Below are 18,947 nucleotides of genomic sequence, written 5' to 3'. Positions count from 1 at the left end.
GTGTCTAGGGCCTGAACCACTGGAAACATGGACCCAACATGGTACGTGTTGCAACAATATTGTCTTCCTCAGGGGTCCGTCTAGGTCCTATAAGCAGGCTTTTGGATTAAGTAAAAGCGGTACCTAGCTAGATCTCAAGGAGTAAAACAGATTTTATGCCGTTTATCCTAGGATTTCCCCAAGCCATCTCAATAATGGCCTATGGACTTCTCTTTTAGGAAATTATCCAAACCTTTTAAACCCCACTATGCAAACTGATTTCACCACATTCTCCAGCAATGAATTCCAGAGTTTAATTACACGTTCTATGCAGAAATACTTTCTCTGGTTTGTTTTAAATCTACTACTTAGTAGCTTCATCGCATGCTCCCTGGTCCTAGTATTTTTGGAAAGAGTGAACAAACGATTCACATCTACCCTTTCCACTCTATACTTATTTGGTAACTGCCTGACTACCAAATAAGGAAAAAGAAATTCTTTATATATATGTCAGGCTGATCTTGCTTAGTGCATCCCATTTTCAAAGATGACAGCACCATGGCAGGAGCATGTAGGCATGACCTCTGCCTCTTTACAAAACCCCTATATCTGAAAGAGGTTGCGAAGTGCCACTAGACACCAGAGATTTTTCGGGGGGGGGGGGGGAGTTGGGGCTATTAGTCTTTTCAGCCTGATGCAGAGGGCAAGCCAACCCTTCACATGGTGCCTAATGTAAGGTTTTGCTCTAGTACAAAGCCTTTCTTTGCATTGGCAGCTCTTAAATTGACTGTTAATCTCTCTCTAACCACACAATCTCAGCTGCAGTAGCTTTCTGCATGGGTACCAAAGAATGAGACATCTGGTTCTTGCTCCCACACCCTACAGCACAGCACAGCGCATCAGGAAGGGGTAAGAATTCAGCAGACACAAGCCAATCGTGGATTTACACCATACAAAAAGAAAGAAAAAAACACATGTAAAATGTACAATCACCACAAGATGTCACTGTTGTGCTACACTTAACAAAAACCACTTTTTTTTTCTCTCTCCTCCTCCAATACATGTCCCCAGTTAAAATGATAGAGGTTCTATCACCCAATGCCACTGAAGTGCAAATTCTTTAAAATGGCACCAGCAGGCAGGGACAGAAATCTGTGCAAGGAGAGCTTTACATATTACGCAGCGTTATATTTTTCTGTAAACTGTCCTGAGCGCATTTGGGAGGATGCACTAAATACAAGATGAAATTGAAAAAGAACAAAAAAAAAAAAAAAAGCCCTGTGCAGGCCAAGAGATAAGAGAAGCTGCAGTATCAATGTTTCCATTTTGTTTTATAAGAGTATAACACTTGTAGCCAAAACTATACATCGCAAGGCTACAGAAAAGAATCACACCTTCAAGGTTTCTGGGACAAGATTTCCCCAGAAAGCCAGGAAAAGCTATGAAGTTCTGCAATCTTAGGAAGATGACAAAATCAGGACACGGCTAAAAGGTCCTCACCTTTATTGCTTGCAACAGGGCTTCCCTCTGTGTCTGTTCTTGCTTTGCTTTCACTCTGGCTTTCCTCACGTCTCGCTGTTCCGTTCGCTGTGGAGGGGAAAAAACCCCCATATTGTAATCAGTGCTGGGGAACTACCTTCTCTTCAGTAGAAAGACTACCAGTTACCCTCCCCCCATGCACATACACTTAGAAGCTCGCTAGACTGTAGTACCAATAGATACAAATAATTGTGAAGGCAGCACTATACTAAATCAAGTAAGATTTACAGTCCATTCTCGTTATTCGCTTGCGCGTATCCGCAATTTGCATCCATCGTGACCAATATTCCCCCATTTGAGCTGCTGTGTTTGCGTATTCGTATTTTTAAAAATAGCTTTCTTTGCTTTCATTTTCACTTCCTGGTCTGGCGTTTGCTTTCAGATATGGCTCCCAAGCATCCAAAGAGTGAATTATAAGCATCTACAGGTACTCCAAGTGTTGTCCTATGCAGGAACCTAGGATGGATCCATTGTTTACTTTTGGTGGTTTTCAGGCGCAATGTGTGCTCCTGGAACCTAACCTCTCTTTTTCCACAGACTCGGTGTTTCGTTATTCACGATTTCGCAGTTGGCGAATATTTTTGAGAACTGTACTACCAAAAATAACAAGAATGGACTATATAAACGCCTCCATCCTTTCATTAACATATGAATCTGGAATGGCCAAGTTGTCGCCCCCTCATACCCCGACAGACCACCCCCAACCCCCCCAAATTACAACACCCCTCATTGTGCCCCACTTACTCCCTTATATCCTCAGCAATAATATCAATGATAAATAAAACACAGATACTTTATTGATGGTAACAATCAGGTCGCAGTTTTATTTATTGGGACAACCAAGAAGCAATGAACAATTGCTTCACCCCAAGCTACAAGACATTGCAATTACAAAAACTCACAATTGTATTCCCCTGACCCTGCCATCTCAGCAAGAGCCTAGGGGGTGGCATGGATCTCCATGCCCCTATTCTGTGCCATGGACCTCAAAAGGGGTCACTCAATGTTTCACTTTTTCTTTCCTTTGTTGTCCTGAGGGAAAATGAGGAAATGACTGGTTGGTCTTCAGTCCCCTTTTCCTCCACTGGTGGGTTTGAACAGGAAAAGAAGCCAAAGGCGTGTGCATGCGGGGGCGGGAATTGGAGTCTTAACCCTTTCAGGACCAAGGGACATATTTGTCCCATAACTTTAAAATCCTATCAATTTTGATTGGGATAGTCTACAGTTCTAAATTTGATATGTACGGATTCCATATGATACTGCCTTTATGTAAACAAACTGGTTCCGACATTCATTCATTAGCGTCGTTGCCAGATTGACGAGAAGATTCACTTGCCACACTGTCCATAAGCCAGAAGTGTGATTTTTTTTTTTTTAAATAATGATATTTCACAAAAAAAATAAATTTTTTGGCATCTGCAAGCCCTTTTTACCACAAAAATGTCGTCAAAACCACAAAAATTGGCCTACGATCCTTATGGTCCTGAAAGGGTTAATGGCCATAGTCTTGCTTCCCAGTTAATTAAATTCAACTTCCCTTGATTGGGTATGGTTTCTCCCCTCTCTTTGTGGACTATGTTCATGGTATAATTAATAGGTGTCAATGTTTTCACCCTTTTTTTTCCTTATTGGTAATATTTCCTTTATCAAAGTTTTTGTTCTTTGATGTGAAAATGAATAAATAATTAAAAAAAAAAAAAAATTTTTAAGAAGAAACCAGAGCTTAATTTACCAAAATTAGGATGCTCTGAAAACACCTCCCTTATACACTCTAGGATTTGTTCCTTCTTGTATCAAATCTGGATTTAGACCTTAAATAAGAAGTGTTTAATGTAGATGTAATATACCCTGAGTCTGTCAGCTTTGGTCCTCGTTTCCAGAAGTTTCTTCTCTTTAGAATCAATTCGCAGCCCTTCATCACACCACATTATTGCCTCTGTGAAGTTCTTTAACTCCAAGTGACACAAAGCACCTGCAGACACGAGCGTGAAAAGCACAGAGCAGCAAGATTTTTAGTGATACCATACGTTCACATACAGTCCACTCATCCCGTCCCTGTAGGGTACATAGTCACCCCAGGCAATTAGGGAAGAAAACCAGAAAGGTTAACCACAAATCCAAATTAAATAAATTATTTTTTAATATAGAATAAAAGTTTTCTTCATTTAGAGTTCAAACATTTTACTGATGACAAACATTAGCAAACAACCATAATACAAAAGAATATAGGGTGATGTACTGTATAGTCAGTATAGCTCACATTCTAGCAAAATATAGTCATCAGAAATTTTTAGAACTAAAGTCTTCCCTCCCCTCTCCCACCCCAGGTCCACTCTCATTACAAGGCAAAGAAGAAAAAATGCATCTTCTAAGTCTTTCACACTCCAATTCCGGAAATCTTGATTCTTATGATCCCTGAAGCAAAGTACAATTGTAATGACAGCCAATCAACTCTTTAACAAAAGATCTCGCAATCAACCCTCCTCCCTACGGAATCCACCATAATCAGAAGGAACAAGTACATCACAGATTCAGAGGTATCCCTCTCCTACCCCCCATCATAGGGTCCATGAACTATTTAACATCAAACAGGTCCCTCTTGCTCATTTCAATTATCCAGTAGGCCAGGGGTAGGCAATTCCAGTCCTCGAGAGCCAGAGCCAGGTCAGGTTTTCAGGATCTCCACAATACATATGCATCTCAAGGAGGCAGTGCATGCAAATCCATCTCGTACATATTCATGGTGGCTATCCTGAAAACCTGACCTGGCTCTGGCTCTTGAGGACCGGAAATGCCTACCCTGCAGTAGGTTAACCTCCTACCCACCAGCCATAACTAATTTTCCATCCGGCTCCCCCATCCTGCTCCATATCAGAACTCCCAATCATATACATAAAGAGCATTGAAAATGAAACCACGCCCCTTCTGGTGCACACTGTTAATACAGGGATCCCATATCTTCCTGAATTGCGTAGTGCATTTGAGATCCTTTTGCATCCCTCACTTCCCAACACACCAATTGGTGTATATCCACACACTAGCACCAGAAGGAGGGGGTTCTGGGGACGTCCAGCTTTTTAATATACCTTTTTGGGCCAACAAATTCAATTTACGACAATTGTTTCCACCCCCCATCATACGTCCATAGACCCCAGGGAGATCCAAGACAAACTGTTCCCTCGTCCCCTCAATATCCAGACCTAAACTATTTCACATTGTGACCAAACAGACACAAGGCCTGTCAAGGTCCCGGCTAAGGTAAAAGATAAAGTAACAATAAAACCCCGGAAGAAAAATTCCAGGATCTCTCAGGAATTTATTGTGAGAAATAGGGTCAGTGACCACCAGGTGGAGCCTGACTTATCTGGGGATGAGATAGGTGAATTATGTACAACTCACCACCAGGGGAGCTCTAGAGGACCCTGGGCTACTGCTGACCCACCTAGAGCAGGGCACGCCCCTAAGGTAGATAAGCCAGCAGTAGCATTCAGACCAGCAAGCCGGTTAGGGAGGAAGTTTGGGCCTTGCCTCCCTAGGAACCCTGCCGAGCCAAACAGGGACAACAAGCCCCAACCTATGGAACCAATGGAGGTTGAACAGCTAGAGGATTTGTCTTACCTGTTTGAAGAACCTATGGACTTCCAAGAGTCTTGTGCTGGCTGTGAGAGTAATTTGCCTGAACCTATGCAGCTGAACCTGACTTTGAGCCACAAACAGTGAGTGTGTTTTGGAACTGTTTGTGTGCTGTGTATTTCGTTTTTTTTTTGAATGCTGATTATTGTGAGAAAGCTTTGAGAGAGAGTGGGGAGAGGTTTTGCTTCCATTCTGGGAGGGAATTTGAAAGCCTTTTTCTGAAGGCCTTTCTTTTTGGCAAAACCTATTACTCTCTCCTTTTCCTGGCAACCATATTCTGATTGCCAGAGGCTTTCCTTCATTTGCTGCAAGGACTATAAATTAAGGAAAACTTGAATGCTGAACTGTATTTTGAAGAAGTGAAATACCTGCTTTTCAGCAGGCAGAGTAAGCTCTGTATTGAGCTGAGGTCTCAAGGATAAGTGGGACTTAAGAAACACAGAAAGAAAGTTGCACTGTATTGTGAACAGCTTTATTTTCCTGCCTTTTTCTCTTTTGGCAGTTTGTTTATTTTGTTTTGATTATTAAGGCTGTGTGGAATTCTGACTGAGGTTATAAAGTCTGAGAAAGTACTTACCTGCCTTAAAGAATTAAGTAAAAAGAACTTTATACTGACAAGACACAATTGTTGAAACTTTATTTGTGTTTGATTGAATTTTTCATTGCTGCTTTAAACTCCAGTCCTGCAAGGTGACTCCAGGCCGGGTCACATGCGATTGCAGTATTGTTTGTAGCCATCAAGTTTCTACAGAGCCCTGCTCTGGGTAATACCGATGGCCACAACATATACAATGTTCCCCCAACAAATTCGTGGTTCATGGACTCACTAATTTGCGGTATGCTCCGACCATGTCAAAGCAGCTCCTGATTGCTGTAGCCTGACTTTAGTAACAGGAAAAGGCAGTCGGAGCATACCAGGAATGATTTTCTGCACCTGCCGGCCCACCTGCCTTTTGACAGACGCAAAACCGCATTTGCATTTATTTTTTTAATTCGTGGGAGTTCCTGGAATGGAACCCCCGTGAATTTTGGGGAGTACTGTACTGTAAAATTTCCTTCCAATACCCCTGCAGACTAGAACACCACCAGAACATGTGTGCCAACGTGCCCTCTGTCTGCCCAGTTTTCTTCATTTAAAACTGTACATGCTTGGTAACGTTAGATCCACCAGCACGGTTCAGAGGTCTCTGGTATTCCTCAGATCATTTCTTACAACTTTTCTCTCATTACAGATGTCAGTCTCCCACATTCCTCACCCCCCAAAACGACTGGTAGAATTTGTGAAGCCTTCGGACTGTTTTTTGGGTTGGGAAATGAGCATGCTTATTTATTTATTTCAAAGATTTGATCAACCGCCCAGAATAAACAATCAGAGGCAGCACTTTGAGCCACTGATGATTGTCCCATAAGGATGCATGGGTTTTGCACATGCTCAGTTCTTGCAGTGAGAACTGAGCATGCTCATTGTGCCCACATCAGTGTTTCAAAGTGCAGTCACTGAAAACAATTTAACCAGGCAAGAGAAGCTTCTGCCCATTAAATCATCCTGCCTGGACAAAACCTGGATAACGAAGCTGAATATCTGGGCAGACCACCACAGCACTACTGACTATTATTTCAGTTACTGATTTGGAACCCTTTTTAATATATTTTAGAATTTTGTCTTTGATGCAGCCCTGTTTTGGGTGAAACGTGGCCAACGTCGGGTACTGTAAAGATTGTTTGACATAATGAACTACTTTCATTACACCTGGGATCCATTCTTCATTACGACTTCTATCCTGCTGTGGATTTTTTTTTTTTTTTTTTACACCTCTCTTTTGGATTCCAGAGTAAACAAAATACCTAAAAATGAAATAATAATCCTAAGTGATGACATAAAATCAGTTTAATCAAACTGACACCTGCCTCTGTTGTCAATCACAATTAAACCTGAGCTTCAACCTCCCTCCCCCATGTCATCAAAACAAAACAAGAAGTGTAACAGCTTTTTACCGTGTCTTTAAAGAGGTCTGAAACAAATATAAGGAAAGCGCATTCCAAAGGAGAGAAGAATGCAAATAGAAGCAAATGTGTACCGTCCCATCAGGTAAGAAATGGAGGAGCTGCAATAGGAAAAGGACTAGACTCTCTAAATACAACTGAAAACCTTCTCTGCAAACTTGCCAGACCCAGCACTTAGAAACATCATCAGTCTTGGAATTTAGGGATTTTGAGCCATAAGGAAAACTATCATCTGAAATGACACTATTTCAGTAGGCCCTGCGTTGCCTCACCTCGCACAATCGCTTTGAGGTGCTCCTGCTTCTGCTTTCTTGCCGCTATTGCATCATTCAGAGCAGAGTGATAGTTACCTGGCAAGACACAAAGCAACACACTCAGGCATTTAAGGCAGGCGGTAAGAGCAGGATTCTGTGATCTCCCGGGCACGGTGCAGAGTGCACAAACCCCTCCCAGAATGGTCAGGTGACCAAGCTTGATTTCCGACACCTTCTCTAATCCCTAATGACATTTGCAATGCTGATCCACTCTGAAATAGCTTTATAGAAACAGTACTCTCCTAAAGATATCCTAATCCCACCCACCCTCAAATTGAAATCACTCCATTATGCACTTCATCATTCACAGAGAAGATGTCTACATCGGAAGTAGGGTGACCCATCAAAAGTGCACGGGACATTGGCGCGCCGACAATCCCGCCCCGACATGTGCACGCAGGACTTATGTGCACCGTCCTCTTTCTTTCCTTTTTACCTTCCCAATTGTGCTCTGAGGGGAGGCTTGGGGGGAAACGCTCTCCTTGAGGGTTATGTGGGGGAGAACCCTCCCCCCCACACTACACATACAACTACCGCTCTTCTTGTGTGAACTCCAAATTTTCTATTTTCTGCTCTGAGGGGAACCCCCCCCACTACAATGAGGGAGGAAGCCGACACGCCCCATTGCCACAAGCACCTCCCCCCCCACTCCACTTACAATTTTGCCCCTAACGGAAAGAAACAGGGCAGCACGCATTGGTCCTGCGCACAAATGTCGGGGCGGGATTGTCATTGCGCCAATGTCCTGCGCGCTATTGACGGTGTACCCTGAAGTAGTGATGGATGGGTAGAGTTTTAAAGCATCACTTCCAGGCTCATGACACTGCTACGCATGCTTTGTACCTAAGTAGAACTCAGCTGCTGCTCGGTTAGTGTGGAGGATGGCGTTTAGGTCTCGGTCGCTGCACTGCTTCCGTAAACCCTCGGTATAGATAACTACAGCCTTCTTGTATTCCTTTTCCTTGAAGTAGTCATTCCCCTCATCCTTGTAGATCTTGGCTTGTTCTGCAAATAGGACAAAAAGAGTGACAGCCACTGGCAATTACACAAACATGTATGACAGTAACCACACACAGGTAGCAAGGCTGTTTCCTTTAAGATAGCAAAACGGCTCGATCAGCTAGAGCAGTGGTTCCCAACCCTGTCCTGGAGGAACACCAGGCCAATCGGGTTTTCAGGCTAGCCCTAATGAATATGCATGAAGCAAATTTGCATGCCTATCACTGCCATCATATGCAAATCTCTCTCATGCATATTCATTAGGGCTAGCCTGAAAACCCGATGGGCCTGGTGTTCCTCCAGGACAGGGTTGGGAATCACTGAGCTAGAGCAATGGTTCCCAACCCTGGCCTGGAGGACCACTAGCCAGTCAGGTTTTCGGGATAGCCCTAATGAATACGCATGAAAGAGATTTGCATGTAATGAAGATTACAGGAATGCAGATCTGCTTCATGCATATTCATTAGGGCTATCCCAAAAACCCGACTGGCTAGTGGTCCTCCAGGACAGGGTTGGGAGCTAGAGGACCCCAGGTCTTGCTGCATGTTAAGGCATCTACAGAGTGTACAAGAACATCAAAGCATGCTTCGGTCCAGCTGACAAAATGCTGACCAGCTCAAAGTGTTAGAACAGGTGTATGATGGGGAGGGGGGGAGAATACATTCTATGCTGATACAAGGCTAAGTGACTGCCAGAATATCCCTTCCCCTTCTGCTGAGGCTCCTAAGGTCTGCCATACAGTTGTATGCTTCTGCTGGGCTCCTCAGGGGTCAGAGGCAGTCAGGATGTTTCGGTTTTAGTTTGTGCAGAAGGATTTTGGTGCTTTTGAAGTAATTGATGCTTCTCTGAAACATCCTTGTCAGAGTTTGACAAGGAATTACTCCCTAAATGTAGGCCTGGGTCTTGCATTTATACATTCCCTTCAAGAGGGGGCAAGGTTCATGAAAATACTAATATTTATGTAGTGTCATGACTGTACAAATTCCTAGATAAGGTAATACACAAGGCCACTACACCCCTAACAAAGAGCTTATAAGCTTACAGAGGGATCCAATGACTAGGGTTACCAGATGTCCAGACATGTCCTCTTTTTAGAGGACTGTCCAGGCGTCCGGATGGATTTGCAAAACCCGGCACTTTGTCCAGGTTTTGAAAATCATTGAGCATGCCGGATGCCCTCTACATGCAGCCCCAAAGAGATGGGGTTTGTGTGGGGCGGGATTGGGGGTGAACAGGGCAGGGCCACATGTCCTCTCTTTTGAAGGACCAAATCTGGTAACCCTACCAATGACAGTACATGAAGTCCCATAGTCACTGGGAAACAAGATGGCTGCCCAGGTCGTCAGCCTAATGCTCCAACATGTTATTTATAACCCTACAAAAACACCAGGTACCTTCAGGAGACTTCCCCTCGAAGAGCAGAGACTGAAGGCAAGCTAGATCAGGATTCTTCTCTGGATCAATTTCTGAAGGTGCTTTCTTCATAAACATCGGAATCTTATCAAATTCCTGCACATGAATGAAAAAGTTAGGGTGCATCTGAGAAACCTGTTGCCCTTATCCAACCAAATGGAAGAAAAGGGGACAGATCAAAGGTATGGAAAAATTGAGCTACAAAGAACGCCTCGGAAAACTAGGACTGTTCACCCTTGAAAAGAGGAGACTGCGAGGGGATATGCTAGAGATTTGACAAAATAGACCAAGAAACATCATTGTTCACTTTTTCAGATGTGACACGGACAAGAGGTCATAGACTGAAACTGAGGGGCAGCAGGTCCAGGACAAATGTCAGGAAGTTCTGTTTCGCACAGAGAGTGGTGGACGCTTGGAATGTTCTCCCGGAGGAGGTTGTGGCGGAGACTACCATTCTGGAATTCAAGCGCAAGTTGGACGTACACTTTCTTGCAAATCACATCGAGGGATACGAGGAAATCAGGGTCTCCAACAGGGAGCACCTGGCTTGGCCTCCGCATGTGCGGGTCGCCGGACTAGATGGACCAAGGGTCTGATCCGGTGAAGGCGTTTCTTATGTTCTTATGATCCACGCGGTTTTGGCGATAAGAGCTAGCAGCATATTAAAAATTGTCAGAGCAGAGATCCGCAACTGGAGAGCTCAATTCATTGTCCCCTCAATGCAGCTCTTTAGCTAACTGTGCCCAAATGGCCTTTGTATCAGTGATTTTGGACAAATCTGAAATATGTCTAAGCACCTTTGTTTTCAGGTCTTTTTTTTTCTCTCCCGTTTCTGATCAGCTGGATGCCATTATTGTAGCAAATGTTCTGGACAAAGTGGTACTTTCTAGCCAACAGAGCAGTGATGAGGTCAATGATGATCCACATATCAGTAATTGAAAAGAATAAAAGTAAGATAAATATCAATTTTTTTTAATGGTTTATTTGATCTTTATTTTTAAAAAATGTAATGTATTCTGTGGGTTAGAAGTGTGTGATGTCAGTAAGTTGCAATTTTGAAACAATGCAGACTCTGGATTAAATCTTTGGACCCAGCTGTCCACATTACATTAGATCTACAGTGTATAAATTCCTCTCCCTAATCCTTCCAAACTCAAACTAGAGAATAACACGGGGACAATTTTTTCCCTGTCCCTGCAGTAACTCAATTTCCCCCATCTGCAAGCTCTGCCTTAATCACACAAGCCTTGAAAACTTGCGATTTTAAAATGGTCGAGGCTTGTGCAGATGAGGATAGAGCTTGCAGGAATAGGGCAGGGATAGGAAAAGAACATGCCGGGATGGGAAAATGAGTTCCCATGGGGACGGGGAAAAATTTGGCTCCATGTCATTCTCTACTTCAAACCTTACTCTTCATACCCAAGTAGAGAATAATGTTTGCTATAGATTAGAATCATTAATTGGCCAATGATGGTCAGATCAATCAAATATTCATTTTCTCAACTAGTTATAAGGTAACCTTACAGAGCAAAGTTTCCTTACATTATATGAAATGTATATTCTGCCTGTGCCCAAAAAGAGCTCATGGCAGATTACAATAACATAATGAACTACTGGTAACGAACCCAGTTAAACAAGAGTAAAAATAGCAGATTACATATGGTTATTACAAAGTTCTTAAAAAATATGCTTTCAATAACTTCCTAAATTTTATATAATTTATTTATTTAAAAATGTATACACCACATACAACTAAGCAGATTACATATCACATACATAAAATCTTATGTTCCCTGCGATTTCCACATATAACATAGACATAACTAGACAAGGTCATTATCATCCCCTAATATAAAATATCAATATACCAAGTCAAATCAGATTTCAACAATTAGGGAAGCAAAAAGCATTAGATCAAACGATCCATCCCATGGTAAATGACAAAACCAATCAGCATATACAGGCAAAACAAATCAAATTCAAACAATTCAGAAATGCAAATAAGCTTTAAGTCATACATTACTGAATAGTAACATAGTAGATGATGGCAGATAAAGAACCGAATGGTCCATCCAGTCTGCCCAACCTAATTCAATTTAAATTTTTTTTAATTTTTTCTTCTTAGCTATTTCTGGGCAAGAATCCAAAGCTCTACCCGGTACTGTGCTTGGGTTCCTACTGCCGAAATCTCCGTTAAAACCTACTCCATCCCATCTAAACCCTCCCGGCCATTGAAGCCCTCCCCAGCCCATCCTCCACCAAATGGCCATATACATTCGCAGACCGTGCAAGTCTGCCCAGTTCTGGCCTTAGTTCAATTTTTAATATTATTTTCTGATTTTAGATCCTCTGTGTTCATCCCACGCTTCTTTGAACCCAGTCACATTTTTACTCTCCACCACCTCTCTCGGGAGCGCATTCCAGACATCCACCACCCTCTCCGTAAAGTAGAATTTCCTAACATTGCCTTTGAATCTACCACCCCTCAACCTCAAATTATGTCCTCTGGTTTTACCATTTTCCTTTCTCTGGAAAAGAATATGTTCTATGTTAATACCCTTTAAGTATTTGAACGTCTGAATCATATCTCCCCTGTTTCTCCTTTCCTCTAGTCTAGGGTAAACATATTCAGGGCTTCCAGTCTCTCCTCGTGAGATATTTTCAAATGGAATTATGGTATGTTTCGCTCTTATTCATTTAGTTCATATATTTCTTGAGATAGTTCTTGTACAAAATATGCAGATCACACAGGAATGATGTTTAGAAAGAGTCTTTTTTTTATTATGAAGCTGGATCAGTGGGATTTGAAACCTTGCTATTCTGATTTCAGTTTGCAGACTGCTTGCCTTACCGTTTCCTAGGATCTACTCCTTGTTTTTATTAGGTAATCAAAATTACAAGGCTGTATAATGCAACAAATCAGGAATCAGCTGGCAATCTTAGTTTCTCCATAGCCCCTGCATGGCACAGAATGCACTACTAACCTCTTCCCACGTGGCCTCACTGAATCCTCCCTTATATTTCTGGTCTTTAAATTTATCCAAGAAGCTGTCCATAGAGTCCTCCTCGTGCGCTGGAGGCTGGGAAGCCATGACGGTGCTGAAGAGAGACTCCTCCGCTAGGTGCCGTAGTCCCTCAACTGTACAATTTAAAGACCACCTTAAGAGAGAAGCCTTCACGCCAGACCTGCTCGGAGCGCCCGCCTTCTGTCTTCCGGCTCAGCACGCTAGCCAATCACCAGCCGAGCCGACTGCGTGGGTTGTTTTATCATTCCTAACAGCGACATCTGGATTGGCTGGCGACTTCGATCTATAGTGTTTTGTTATTGGTCATTCTTTGACGCCATCAGAGGGGAGACGTCCTCCTCTCACGGGCCGCTTTCTATTTCCGCTTCCTGGTTTGCTTGTAGCCAATGAGTGAGCCGCGTTCCGTGTGCATGTCCTCCTGAGACCCACGTGACTGAGAGAACTATATTGGATTCGAGCTTGAATACATGTGTGTAAGCTAAGTAAGGAGACTTTTGTTTAAGGTTGGAGGGATTGAAAATATATATATACATTTTTTTTTTTGGGGGGGAATAGCTTATTGGATAAATTTAAACATAAGGGAGGATTCACATGCATGAGCTATGGAGAAACTAAGATTACCAGCTGATTCCTGATTTGTCTGACAGATTGATCAAGTCCCGGCTTGTGCCCTATTACATTTTAAGGACTTGTAATTTTAAATTTTTTTATTTTATTTTAAACTTAGTTTTATTTAGTTAGTTAGTTTTCTATCCCGTTGTCCCCAACGAGCTCAGAGGTTGCAGGCTAACACATAATTCGAAGGGCGTTCAGTAATTTATCTACCTGAGTATGAAAAAGTAGCCAGTGTGTTGAAACAAATCTGTGCATGTTGTGATATGTCTCAAAGTTAGGCACAGTTGTGGCTCAGTGAAAGTCTAACATTCAAAGAGACAGGATATCAGGAGAGTCCTCTTGTGAATCAAGTAAGAAACTGTTAGTTTTGAAGCACCGGTCAGTGATAAAAATGTCTCACAAACGAAGGGAAAAAGCCAAAGGAGATCCATGAATGCATGAGTTTATGGTGAGTCTGCCCCATCGTACTACAAAGTAAAATTTTGGAGCAAGAAGTTTTAAGTGTGGTAGAGAGTCCATTGAAGATGACCCGCTTCCACAGAAATGTGCAAGAAAGTTGAGGATTTAATTTTGTTAGATGAATAATATTTCCTGAATAGCTGAAGAAATGGGCATCTCAGCAGGTACAGTTTGGAAAATAATTCATGAAAAGTTGGGTTTGTCTAAGGTTAGGGCAGGATGGGTTCCAAGAATGCTGATGTCATTCTCCAGTTCTATCAGGAGATCTTGAAGATGCTCTGTGAAGATTAAGTGAATTTTTTTCCATCATTTGGTGACTGGAGTTGAGACTTGGATCTATCACAGAGATCCTGAGTCCAAAATAGAGTCAATGCAGTGGAAGCACAAGTCATCCCCCACTCCAAAAAAGTTAGAGAGAAAAATCTGCAAGCAAAGTTATGGCAACTGTCTTCTGGGATGATGAAGGACTTTTGCATCTGGAATTCATGCCACACAAGATGGCCATAACCAGGGAGAGTTCTGCCAACACAATGATCACTTTGTGGGAGTCAATTGAGGAGGAAAACTCACAGCAGGCATGCTACTTCTTCATGACAATGCACCTGTGCACATGTCACGACAATCACAGCTTGCCATCAAAGAATGTGAGTTTCAGCAGCTAAACCATCCACCCTACAGTCCTGACCTGGCTCTGTCGGATTATTTCCTGTTCCGAGTTTTGAGGAAATCTCTCTGGACAGCGGTTTTCATAAGGGTGCGTCTTATGGAGCGAACCCCAACCCCTCTCCCCCCCCATTATCTTATTTAGTTCCTCTGGCGTTCCTGCCCTTTCCTACAGCTGATTCTCCACAGAGTAGTGCAAAAGCGGCACTTATTCCCTCCAGCTGACTCCTGTCAGCGGTGCAAAAGGCAGGCGCGTGCTTTTCATGTGCCTGCCTTGTCCCGCGCCAAGAACTGATGCCATTCATGGAACAGCATGGGACAAGGCAGACACACGTAAAGCACGGGCCTGCCTTTTGTGCTGCTCTGTCGGGAGTCAGCTGGAGGGAACGGCAGGACCACCGTAGGAACTAAAGGTACGGGGGGAGTTCGGGGTGAGTATGCTGCCTGCCTGCTTGCCTCGGTGGGGGGCCCTGCCTGCCTGTCACTAGGCTGGCCGGCCTGCCTGCCTATTACTAGGCCTGCCTGTCCTATCCCGGCCTACCACTAGACCACCAGAGGGGGGACAGGGTGCAGAGCCTGGCACGGAGTGTGGGATTGGATGCAGAACCTGGCAGGGAGAATTTGGTTCAGAATGTTGTTGTTTTTTCTCCTCTAAATCTAGTGTGCATCTTATGGTCAGGTGCGTCTTATGGGGTGAAAAAATACGATACTTTCCAAACCTTGGAAAATAGAAAACAAACAGCTAAGGAAGACTCTGGTGTTCAGTATCTTTTATTGATATATCATGACTCAACACAAATCGTGTTTTGGCCCAACCGGGCCTGCCTCTGGAGTCTATTGGTAGAGTAATATGATGTATGATGTCTAATGTCTTCTCAAGAATTACACAAATATCACTCTGTTGAAAACACCGTTGCAACTGGCTCCCTGTACTTGAAAAGCACAATGTCCTGCAGAGGAACAAAGTTTTGAAAACAAAGGAACCGATGTGTTGGGTTTAAATAACCACACATTGCAAAAAGGCGCGAATCAGAGCATTTAACGTGCACTAATCTTTAGCGTGCCTTAATAAAAGGAACCCCAAATGAGAAACTTTTATTTTGAAAAAGAAATTCATGATTGGTACCCAGAATTTCATAGCTTTTGAGGATCCTGGTCTCCCATCCTGTGTCTCAATCAGCAGCACTGCAGAAGGCAAGCACGCAGTACTGTTTCCCTAGCTTGCATGAAGGAATTCATCTTATGAAAAAACTTCTTATCATTTCTGGTGAATAATGTGCTGATAAAAGAACATAGGAACATAACAGAGTCGGACAATGGCCCATCTAGCCCAGTATCCTGGTTCCAGCAGTGGCCAATCCAGGTCACAAGTACCTGCCAGAAATCCAAATAGTAGCAACATTCCATTACCGATCCCATGGCAAGCAGTAGTGTCCCTTCCTGTCTACCTCTAATAAAAAGGTTGAAGTAACAAATTAACGTTTAATACATTTAATTTTTTTTTTCACAGAGGCAGAAGCTGCAAAACTTGGAAGAAGAGATGTTGCAAAAAGGATGGAAGGACTCGCTGCTCAGTCTGTATGCTCAGAGCCGACGGAATTCCAGGTTCCATCACTGTCCATCTGATAAAACAAAGCGTCTTCTGCAGTCCCAGATTTTTCAGCCCACGAATCTCCTGGAAGATAACAGGCCAAGTTGGCTGACCTACAAAAGCCAGCAGCTGATGCTACAAGCAGGGTTAATCCATCCTTCAAGCCCTGGATGTTATTCCTATCTGCCTGTCATGGTTCGAGCCATGGAGAAACTCATTAGGTTGATAGACAAAGAAATGCAAGGCCTAGGAGGGCAGAAAATTAACATGCCCAGTTTATGCAGCGCAACACTCTGGAAAAAAAGTGAACGGTGGGATTTGGTGGGCAAAGAGCTCTTCCGACTGAGAGACAGACTCAGTAAGGAGTACTGCTTAGGGCCTACTCATGAAGAGGTTATAACAGATCTGATTGCCTCCCAGCACAACTTTTCCTATAAAAAGTTGCCTCTCTTGCTTTACCAGATAACCCGAAAATTTCGGGATGAGCCCAGCCCTCGTTATGGCTTATTGCGTAGCAGAGAGTTTTACATGAAGGACATGTACACCTTTGATGTTTCAGAGGAAGCCGCACGTCACACCTACCGCACCGTGTGCGATGCCTACTGTCGCGTGTTGAGTAGGTTGGGATTGCAGTTTTTAAAGGTGCAGGCCAGCGCTGGCAACATTGGCGGGCAGATGTCGCATGAATTTCAGCTCCCTGCAGAAATTGGTGAAGATGAGCTCTTGGTCTGCTCGAGCTGTGAGTTTTCAGCCAACGTGGAAACAGTACAGCCTGACCAGAATCGATGCCCAGCCTGCCAAGGAGAACTGACTAAGTCAAAAGGGATAGAAATTGGGCACACATTTTACCTGGGCACCAAGTATTCCTCTACTTTTAATGCTGTTTATTTTAATGCCCAGCTTGAGCCTGTTGTGGTAGAAATGGGGTGCTACGGCTTGGGTGTTACTCGCATGTTGGCTGCTGCTATTGAAATCCTCTCGACGGCGGACGGCATTCGGTGGCCAGAGCTTATTGCCCCTTACCAGGTCTTGCTCATTCCTCCAAAGCAAGGCAGCAAGGAGGAAGGTGCCACTGCTCTTATAGAAGCTCTCTATGATGACATTAGCAAGGCCATCCCTCAGCTGAAGGATGATATGGTGCTGGATGACAGGAGTTACTTCACTATTGGGAAAAGACTGAATTATGCAAACCAGCTGGGGTATCCTTATGTGATAATAGCGGGGAAGAGAGCATTAGATACCCCGTCCCAGTTTGAAGTTCAGTGTCAGAACACTGGGGAGACTCTGTTTCTCTCCAAAGAGGGTGTTATGGGATTGCTGAATGAAGTGCCAGCTGTATAGAGCACGTCTCCGACACCGATTCACACTGCTTCCATCTGTAAAATATGTCTCAGACCTGCTGGAAGAAATTGTTTGGTTTTGGGTGGCACACCACTTGTCTTACAGACCTCAATCTTGTGGAGATCAACACAGCTTAACAGGCATATAGGAGGACTGCACACGGCTGAATCACAGTCTTCACTCTATTTTAAAGTGCTTCGACAAAATATGAATAGAATTTTGAAACCAATAAAACTGTTTCCTCTGCAAAACAGCTTTAGTTTTTCTATTTTTAGCCGTAGACCTGTGGCGAAGATTCTCAAATTAGGTTACCTGTCCTGGAAGTGGACATTAAATCAGGGAAAGTTATTTACCTGGAACCTGTTTTAAAGGTGCTGGGTATCTTCTTAGATCTTGCAAGCTAATGCTAGAAAACAAATATGTGCCCTAGGGGGAAGTAGGATGTTTTATAAAATGAAACGGCTAAGGTGCAATACAATATTCCGCTGTTGCCCAACAATTTTGATTAAGGTTACAAAAAAGAGACCAGGGCATACTGGGAATTATAATTAGTAGATCCTAACATGGAAATCTGATATCAAAACCGTTAAATGAGCCCATTATCGTAAAACAAAAGTAACCCTGGTCCTGCTTACCAAAGTCTCTGGGTACTGGCTGGCTCCTTGGGATGGGTGCCTGGATTACTCTTTCTTTAGTCAGTCTCTTGAAACAGTTTGCAAATAGGGGGGAAAAAACCGACTGACTCCAAAGTAAAATTCAAACTGGAACTCTTTTCTATTGATCTTTGCAGTAAACTCAAATGACAGTGTCCAAACAGATGTACAACTTGGTCTATTTTCTGGTTGGGGATGGGGATACAATTGGTTTTACAAATCCTAATCAGTTGTTAAAAATCAGATGACTGTTTACAGCCATTCAGTTCTTTCTTTCCCTCCTATCCTCATCCCAGTCAGCAACTCCAGTGAAGGCTGCATTCTCTCCGGATCTCCTCCAGACAGGAATCCAAAAATCCAAAATTGCCCCAAAAGAAATCCAAAGTCACACAATTTATTTATTTAAGGTATCAAGGTTTTCTAAGCTGCTTACAATCAGGTATTCAAGCATTTTCCCTATCTGTCCCAGTGGATTCACAGTCTATCTAACGTAGCTTGGGCAATGGAGGATTGAGTGACTTGCCCAAGGTCACAAGGAGCAGCATATGATTTGAACCCACAACCTCATGGTGCTGAGGCTGTATCTCTAACCATTAGGCCACTCCTTCCTCTGGTCCCACTGGGTGCTTTCCTCAGCTGCCAGATCCAACGCTGAGGTCCGGACCTCTCTGTTTGTCCTCTGGTCCAGAGCTCGTGGTTTCCTTCGCCTGCCTCCGGT

At 43.4% G+C, this 18,947-nt stretch overlaps 2 protein-coding genes across 7 annotated transcripts in view; one reads left to right on the top strand and one right to left on the bottom strand.

Annotated features, from left to right (window-relative positions):
* Positions 1–13,155, bottom strand: part of TTC4 (tetratricopeptide repeat domain 4) — a 36,181-nt gene extending 23,026 nt beyond the window's left edge. For all 3 annotated transcript variants that reach the window (XM_033915487.1, XM_033915488.1, XM_033915489.1), the window contains exons 1-6: positions 12,866–13,155; positions 9,863–9,977; positions 8,313–8,474; positions 7,428–7,505; positions 3,366–3,490; positions 1,480–1,566 (exon numbers count right to left, since the gene is read on the bottom strand). In XM_033915487.1, coding sequence (XP_033771378.1) covers positions 1,480–1,566; positions 3,366–3,490; positions 7,428–7,505; positions 8,313–8,474; positions 9,863–9,977; positions 12,866–12,973 — 675 coding nt within the window. In that variant the 5' untranslated portion in view covers positions 12,974–13,155. The remainder of the gene's footprint in view (positions 1–1,479; positions 1,567–3,365; positions 3,491–7,427; positions 7,506–8,312; positions 8,475–9,862; positions 9,978–12,865) is intronic.
* Positions 13,156–13,188: 33 nt separating this feature from the next.
* On the top strand, positions 13,189–18,685 carry PARS2 (prolyl-tRNA synthetase 2, mitochondrial). Of its 4 annotated transcripts, none has more exons than XM_033915484.1 (2): positions 13,189–13,380; positions 16,155–18,685. In XM_033915484.1, the coding sequence occupies exons 1-2, from the start codon at positions 13,375–13,377 to the stop codon at positions 17,574–17,576; spliced, it is 1,428 nt and encodes a 475-aa protein (XP_033771375.1). In that variant the 5' UTR covers positions 13,189–13,374; the 3' UTR covers positions 17,577–18,685. The 4 variants fall into 4 exon arrangements, with proteins under 4 accessions (XP_033771375.1, XP_033771377.1, XP_033771376.1 ...); XM_033915486.1 differs by having other exon boundaries at positions 13,190–13,376; positions 16,155–18,684; XM_033915485.1 differs by having other exon boundaries at positions 13,191–13,389; positions 16,155–18,683.
* The last annotated feature ends 262 nt before the right edge of the window (positions 18,686–18,947 follow it).

This window comes from Geotrypetes seraphini, chromosome 12 (genome assembly GCF_902459505.1).
Source record: "Geotrypetes seraphini chromosome 12, aGeoSer1.1, whole genome shotgun sequence".
In the NCBI taxonomy this organism is placed as follows: domain Eukaryota; kingdom Metazoa; phylum Chordata; class Amphibia; order Gymnophiona; family Dermophiidae; genus Geotrypetes; species Geotrypetes seraphini.
The sequence above is the reverse complement of the archived record's forward strand: the minus strand, read 5'-3'. Positions and strand labels throughout refer to the sequence as shown.